The 7,500-nt window shown below is 48.3% G+C and overlaps 2 protein-coding genes across 3 annotated transcripts in view; both read left to right on the top strand.

The window, feature by feature from the left end:
- The window catches only part of LOC126574211 (probable hydroxyacid-oxoacid transhydrogenase, mitochondrial), a 6,277-nt gene extending 869 nt beyond the window's left edge, over positions 1-5,408 (top strand). For both annotated transcript variants that reach the window (XM_050234272.1, XM_050234271.1), the window contains 3 exons: positions 1-747; positions 811-1,092; positions 5,285-5,408. The exon at positions 1-747 is cut by the window's left edge and continues 291 nt beyond it. In XM_050234272.1, coding sequence (XP_050090229.1) covers positions 1-747; positions 811-1,035 — 972 coding nt within the window. In that variant the 3' untranslated portion in view covers positions 1,036-1,092; positions 5,285-5,408. The remainder of the gene's footprint in view (positions 748-810; positions 1,093-5,284) is intronic.
- Positions 5,308-7,178, top strand: LOC126576683 (leucine-rich repeat-containing G-protein coupled receptor 6). Its single transcript, XM_050237988.1, has 4 exons — positions 5,308-5,493; positions 6,290-6,433; positions 6,500-6,914; positions 7,168-7,178. The coding sequence occupies exons 1-4, from the start codon at positions 5,308-5,310 to the stop codon at positions 7,176-7,178; spliced, it is 756 nt and encodes a 251-aa protein (XP_050093945.1).
- Positions 7,179-7,500: the final 322 nt, after the last annotated feature.

Here is a 7,500-nt window from a genome sequence, read left to right as displayed (position 1 = left end):
ACGTGCAAGGCCGCCAATCTGTACAGTGCCGATCGGACGGCCGAATTTCTGGATTACGTTAATGCACCGATTGGAAGCGCGAAAGAGGTAACCGTCCCGTTGAAGCCACTGATCGCCGTTCCGACAACCGCTGGAACCGGCTCGGAGACAACGGGAGTCGTCATTTTCGATCATAAACCGCTGCACGCCAAAACGGGAATTTCCAGTAAAGCGTTAAGGCCAACGCTGGGGCTAGTAGATCCGTTGCATACCCTCTCCCAGCCCGAGAAGGTAGCGGCGTACTGTGGGTTCGATGTGTTCTGCCATGCGCTAGAGAGTTTCACCGCCATTCCGTACACGGAGCGAGGTCCAGCACCGGCAAATCCGAAGCTTAGACCACCCTACCAGGGCAGTAATCCCATCTCGGACGTTTGGGCTCGGTTCGCACTGCACACGATCAGCAAACACTTCAAGCGAGCCGTCTTCCATCCGGATGATCTCGAGGCACGATCACAAATGCACCTGGCATCGACGATGGCCGGTGTTGGCTTTGGGAATGCCGGTGTGCACCTTTGCCATGGGCTTTCCTATCCAATTGCGGGTCTCGTTAAGCAGTTCATCCCGGAGGGCTACACTGGAAGTCATCCGATCATTCCACACGGTCTTTCGGTGGTGATGACGGCACCGGCCGTCTTTCGTTTTACCGGTGTTAGCTGTCCAGAGCGTCACCTAGAGGCGGCCGAAATTCTAGGAGCGGATATATCGAAGGTAAGAACTTGACAAACGTTTATCTCGGTAAGGAATAGATAAAACTCCCTCTCTCCCATACAGAGTCATCGGCAAGATGCTGGAACTATACTTTCCGATATCGTACGGCGGTACATGCACGAGCTTAAGATCGAAAATGGTCTATCGGCCCTCGGGTTCGGCTACTCCGACGTTCCCGCACTGGTCAAGGGTACCTTGCCGCAGGAGCGCATCACGAAGCTAGCACCACGTGCACAGTCGGAAGCGGATCTGGCCCATCTGTTCGAGGAATCCCTTACCGTGTACTGACGGATTTAGCATAAATATAACATGAAACCACATTTTCACAATCAACCAGCCGAAATGGTCAGTACTAATGGGAGTTCACAGTGGGGTGGGATACTTGCTTTCTTGTTTGAACTTGACTCCAGTTTCATGCTTGCATGCTATGAATGATCCCCCCCCGGGGGGGGGCCGGTAGCGCACGGTCGGTGGTACACTTGGGCGCGACTTGAGGTACTTGGTGTTTACACAAAGGCCATTTGCACCCGTACATCAGTTCACGAGTCATCATATGCTGATACATGCTTGCCCCCAAAAACTGATCCTTTCGCGTCAGCGCTCAACAAACGGCCCCGTTGTTTACATGATGATGATCTGGTTAAACGCGGGTAGTGAGCAGCAGGTACTTATAGCTGTTACTGGAGTACCATTTAGCACACGCCATCGTTACGTTTAAACCTGCGCTGGTACGCACGCCAGAACAGAGGAATTTCATATCTTACTTTGCCGAACGGCGAACACGTTGGTTTTTGCTCATTACAGACGTATTGAGTTTTACGATAAGTTAAATGTTTGCAGCGATTTATAGCTTCTCATGCGCTTATTGCTCACATTTTATCACTTTTCCGGGTAGCTCTTTGTGAAGGGTGAATAACAGCTTTTCATGTTTGCACTCCATTTGCCTTTTGTAAAATGGCTACCTAACCGTTGCGTGGATCGCAGGTATTGTGAAAACCCTCAATTCTGTATGAAGCTTCCATTAGTTCTGGCTTTGTTACCTGCGAAGCAAGGTAAAACTTCGGTGTGATTATGTTAAAGTCCCAAAATTATGAATCAGGAATTCCCGAAGGATTCGGCTACCCAGCGGGAATAACTTTCTTCCCAATTATTACAACCGTATCACGGGTACGCGTGCGTGATAAGACCGTGCGCATCTTGAAGACTGTCATTCTCAAGATGTTTTACGATTGCTCTAGGGCCGGTCCCCGGCGTCCCGCTCCGCTCTTCTGGTCCAATAACGAACGATAAGCAAGCTACCACTGGCCTCGCCTCGGAACATGGGCGCCAGAAAGAGCAGCAGCATCGTACTTCCTGCATATATACACGTGCGACGGCATCACCACGATGGGAATGATTTTTGAAATCGGCCGTTACTGGCTTAGTGATTGGTGAGCTGTCGGCCCGGAACGATCACCGTGTTACGCGCCGCGCGCAAAGTGGATTCGACACCGAAGAGCGAGACAGAGAGTAGAAAACTGGAGCGGTACGTTACGACCCGGGACCGTGTCTATTTTAGACCATTAGGAAGTGCTTTAATTAACATCCCTCCGATAATGTGGCATGCTGTTAACGGTCGACGGTCAACATTTACGGTGGCGCGGGAAGCGTGATCAACGTTCGCACAAGCCAGCAGTGTTAAGAATCTTAACCTTCGGTGATTTAGGATTTGATTCTCGGAAATCGGGGTGGGATTTATGATAAGACAACCGCAGGAATCCGCCGTCGAATACTCGGTTTCTTATCAGCTGTGTCGCCTGAGTAGATGTCTACCGGCGCAGGGTGTAAGAGGGCAAGTCTATGGCCGAAAACTCAGACGACGAAAACCCCCCAGACGTGTGTACTTACTGGTGCGGTGCGCGGTGACAAATGGCTCCGGTATCTTGTGCTTGCGATAAGACATCCCTTTTCGGTCGTCTTCAGACTGCAGAGAATGCGCAGTAACGGTACGCCGAAAATGTTGACGATGATTTCGACGTCGTTAGTTTCCGATTTGGTGTCCAGGGACAAGTGTAAGTTGTCTCACTCGCGAGCTGAAGTAAGTGCGAATACGGGTTCACAAATGGATTATTAACGATCGTGTATCCGTGTGTGGTGTGATCGTGTGAAGTGGATTGCGGTGCAGCAAATTCTATCTAACACTATAACGGGCCATCTGATCAAACAATCGAACGAACCCCTTTTCAGGTTGTGCAGTGTTCCAGTATGGTGACTCTTGAAATCACTGCCATTAGAAAAGACATTGTAAGGGAAGTCCTTTAAATGATCTTCCTATCATGAGCGCACGAGCCGCTTTAACATCAGCTGCATCAGATGATAAGATAACAAATCTCTTCCTGGTGGTGATACGCCGGAAGGTGTACTGTCCATCGTTGCTGTCCACCTTTTGTCATCGTGAGTGCCGTGGCGGTCGTTTCAATCCATCACGTCCGATGTAGTGTCACAGCGTAGCGCTGCCGCTTCTCCTGGTGCATGATGATGTGCCTACCATTACCGATGCGGTCGGATACAGAAAACGTAGAACGTCCGATCTGTGGGTCATAATTTTCGCTCTCGTTTATGATGACCGCCCTTCTGCTCATCCCGCGTGCTACAGCTCTCATAAATATAGACCGATCGCACCGACGGCCTGCTCGGGGTTGCTACGGTTGCATAAGCGCATGCCAGTGGCCTAGGGCCGTTAACAGGTGTAGGAACGAACAAACAATAGACACATCACACGCGTACCGTAAACCCTGGGTCCCGGGCTGAGACACTCCGTGACTCCCTGCGGTATCTCGGATGCGCGGTGTGCCGTGCGCCCGCGAACAATCGACTCACGAAAGCATAGTTGACTTAATTAAAGGAAATTAAACCAATTAACCGAGTTCCTCTGGCCGAGTTTTCTGTAGTGGGTGTCGAACGTTCTACTATGAATGTGCCGTGCAGTGGAGTAGCGACTTCAGACACACAGGGTTTGGGCGGGCCAAGAGAATCTGCGGACGATCACTGGCAACGAAGGATATGTAACGATTGCCAGCTCAATTCCCGACGACCGTGATCGACAGCCATGTTTGGTTGGTTAGTGTTTTTGTTGGACAACGAACGGTGTGACAGCCAATTGGCATATCCGGCGCAATAATCAAACGTGTTGGCTTAACACATGGTCGGCGCACCGGAAACCGGTGAATTTGGAAATGGAAAACTACAAAGCGTGTGGAAATGTTCTCGGTACCAGACGATAGCGGACAAGACAAGTGATTGACAAATTTAGTAGATTCTATATACAGTCCGCGTGTTAACAATGTTGAATGCTGCTGAGCACGTCCATGAATTGTCGTGTATTTCTTCAAGAGTCACGGAGAGCAACGTGCCCAAGCTATGCGATACTAGCTAGGTTTCTCTGTCACCGATATTTTTGCTTCCTTTAATAATGGGACGACCTAGAATCGATTGTTTTGCTTTTATCTGCACGTTCAAAGAGCACTTAGCACTGGTAGAATGCATCACAGCCAAAACGATTCCCATAAATGTCCCAGCGCCCATATGTGCCATGGGATCGTGTGATCATCGATCCATAAACACTCCATCAAATCAGGTTTTTTTGTGTACAAATGTGGCAGCTAATGCGAAGTGAGAAGACGATGAAATTGAATTAAATCGACACATATCTATACAGTGGAGGATGTGGCTGGTCAACCGTATCGCTCCCGAACCACGGGTACGGGAACCATCCACAGGGACATGGGGGGGCAAGTGAAGATCGATTGTGCACGGTGATTGATCAACAATTTGACAGTGGAATAAACGATCCAGAACGTAACTGAACCGCACCCGCTTCCCGTGTAGATCACTACTGTGCGGAACACCCACTACGGCCGTAATGGCGAACGCATTGACAATCTAGGGCAGCATCCAATCAACGTGATCCAAAGCGGTGCTGCTGTGTATCTGTGCCGATCAATAGAAGTGCTCGTTGGAAAATATGTTGACAAATAGAGCGGACCTAGGACCGCGTACTGTTCAATCTTATCTGTGAGAACGTGCGAAGGTCTTGAAAGAATCATCGATTAGATAGCATTCGCTATAGTGACTGAAATGTTGACCAAGCTGAGCTTCGCTGGACGAGAATGATTCCTTGTTGTCTAGAACGTATATTATTTGTATTCTTTCTATGAAATCGGGCCTTATCAGCCAATGAGCTCGCTAGGGCGATAGATGCTGCTGTAACCGACTGACGTCCCCGCAGTAATCGTAATCCCAGAAACCGTTATCACATGCCACATTACTGTTTTTTTGCTAGACATGGAAAGCATTGACTTTACTATCAGCGCTACCATTAACTCAAATTGTATAGCCTTAAAAAACAAAACAAATTTGCCTTGAAAACATATGACGATTCATGATCGGGTAATCATCTCGCGGAAGTAACCGCCAACTCACCCATCGGATGCACCTGCACCACCCGTAAAAAAGCATTGTTTTAATCATTGTGAATGACTGCGTTGTTTTTCTGTAGGTTAGTGACACTGTAAATTCGAAATGCTACCCGCATTAAGTGCCATCTTTATGCTTACGCTAAGCTATGCGAATGGATTCGCAACGTTACCGACGGAGCTGGATCGTCCACAGCGGTGCCATCTCGAGCGGACCTACAAAATGATCGGCTACAATTGTGCCAACCTGAACCTGAAGGAGATCCCGCAGCAGCTAAAGTCTAATCTCGAGGTAACGTTGGTGCTGACACGCGACAGACCACAACGATGGCCTTTCTTTAAACGATACGACCACGCAGTGCCCCCCTTTTGTCTCCAATAGTAGTCTGGACAGTGACAGTGCGACTAATTCCAATCAATTGATGGGGGTCAATTGCCATAGCAGTGGGTCTCATGTTTCTTGGCAAACATGAACTACTTCAGTCTGAAGTATGTTGGACAGATAACAATTAAAAAAACAATACGGCAAACTTTCAAGCACCTGTTACAGTTTCTAGATGTTCTGATAGAAAATAGATAACAGACTGACCTTCCAAAACCCATTGGATTCTCTTTAGATTTCTATCCACGCGTTGTGTAAACATTCTACTTGTCTGTTGATCAGATCCGGTTGGGAATGAGCAAACATCATTCTCGCTGCATCATGACGGTGGTCGCCATTTGATTGGCCAAAAAATTATGTTCCTTTCTCATGATCAAATACACGTTTGCCCGGCCCGGTTTCGGCTCCACTAACGATCTATATTGCCAACACCATCACCGCAAAGTCCGGATCAAGCCGGGATGCCAAGAATAAACTAACAGACCAATTTAAATCAATTAACTCAATCGCTCTGGCGCGGGATTCATGCTGCCTGAATGCTCACAGATCGCTCCAAGAAAGGCAGTTTCGTTCTCTTCGAAAAGGCGTAGAATTGACTCAACTGCAGAGGCACTAGATACAGAAGAAAGGTTGCAGACAAACAGACCTCCCCTGGCACCATGTTCCGCCCTATCCAATGTAAAACATCATTCACCCCTCGTTTCAGATATTGGATCTTAGCTTCAATCGTATCCGGGATTTAAGCCGCTCGTCGTTTTCCCGCTACACCGCCGTAAAGTATTTGTATTTGTTCGAGAACATGATACAGAACATTGACGAAGGTACCTTCAGCGAGCTGACGAGTCTGGAGGTAGGTCAGACGTTAAGCAACCAATGAAACCATGATCAGTAACCTCTCGCATCTCGTCTATTACAGGCACTGGATCTGTCGTATAACGCCATGAAAAGTATACCTCTGGAGATATTTCAACTACCGGTACTGCGGAACCTATACGTTGGCCATAACGCACTACTCGAGCTGGAAAATGATTTAACTTTGCTTCAAAAACCCATCAAGGCACCATTGCAGATACTCGGACTGCCTGATTGCCGATTACGGCGCTTGCCAGACTTTGGAATTCTGCCCGATCTGTGGCAGCTCAACATTTCCTCCAATTCAATGCAAGACCTCTCGCTGGAACAGTTCGCACCCATGTGTAATCTAAAATCGGTCGATCTCAACAACACCCAAATTCCCACCTGTCCGTGCCAGTTAGTAACGGCGGAGCTGGTCCAACGGGGGACGAAAGTGATGCATCCCCCATTGCACTGCATACCACTAACGATTCAAGGTAAGTGAACCAGTAACAAATAACTGAAAAAGTCGCATTACAAATGAAAAATTTTCTTCGCAGAGCAAGACCAATGCAAGGCTCTTGTAGCCGCAGAACTAGACCCGGATAAGGAGGCCAACTTTCATCAGTGTATGGATGTGCGGAACTCACGCCAGCTGGATACTGAAGCCAAGACGGCGTGGATGAAGATTTCGATTGCCGTCCTCTGTTGTATCGTTCTGTTCGCGCTCATACTGTACTGCTTCCACAGGCGAAACGTGAAGCGCCTTAAAAGCGAGGGCAGACCACAAAAGAAATCCAAGACCAACGGTATCAATCGCGTGATGATTCCTCCAGCAGCACAGCAGGACCTACAAGAAGGCCAACCTATGGAACAGGCGAAGAGTGATAGATTGTTAAGCGATTGTGATTAGCATAGGAGAACGGTAGTGATAAGACGTGCGTTGGCGAGCCCGGGAAAACGCGCGGTTTTTTAATTGAGCGCACATAGGCATTTCAGAAGACTAACCGTTAGACTGTTAAGGACGTTTGGTAGTTTGCTAGTTAGCAATTGTAAATATGTTATTGCTCGTTAAAATTAGTC

Source organism: Anopheles aquasalis, chromosome 3, assembly GCF_943734665.1.
Source record: "Anopheles aquasalis chromosome 3, idAnoAquaMG_Q_19, whole genome shotgun sequence".
NCBI lineage: Eukaryota > Metazoa > Arthropoda > Insecta > Diptera > Culicidae > Anopheles > Anopheles aquasalis.
This window is presented reverse-complemented; position numbering and strand designations above follow the sequence as displayed.

Excerpts from the sequence above, each read along its gene's own strand:
- LOC126576683 (XM_050237988.1), top strand. The coding sequence starts at position 5,308 with ATGCTACCCGCATTAAGTGCCATCTTTATGCTTACGCTAAGCTATGCG. Across the intron at positions 5,494-6,289 it reads AGCTAAAGTCTAATCTCGAG|ATATTGGATCTTAGCTTCAA; the intron begins GTAACGTTGGTG and ends CCCTCGTTTCAG. Across the intron at positions 6,434-6,499 it reads GCGAGCTGACGAGTCTGGAG|GCACTGGATCTGTCGTATAA; the intron begins GTAGGTCAGACG and ends CGTCTATTACAG.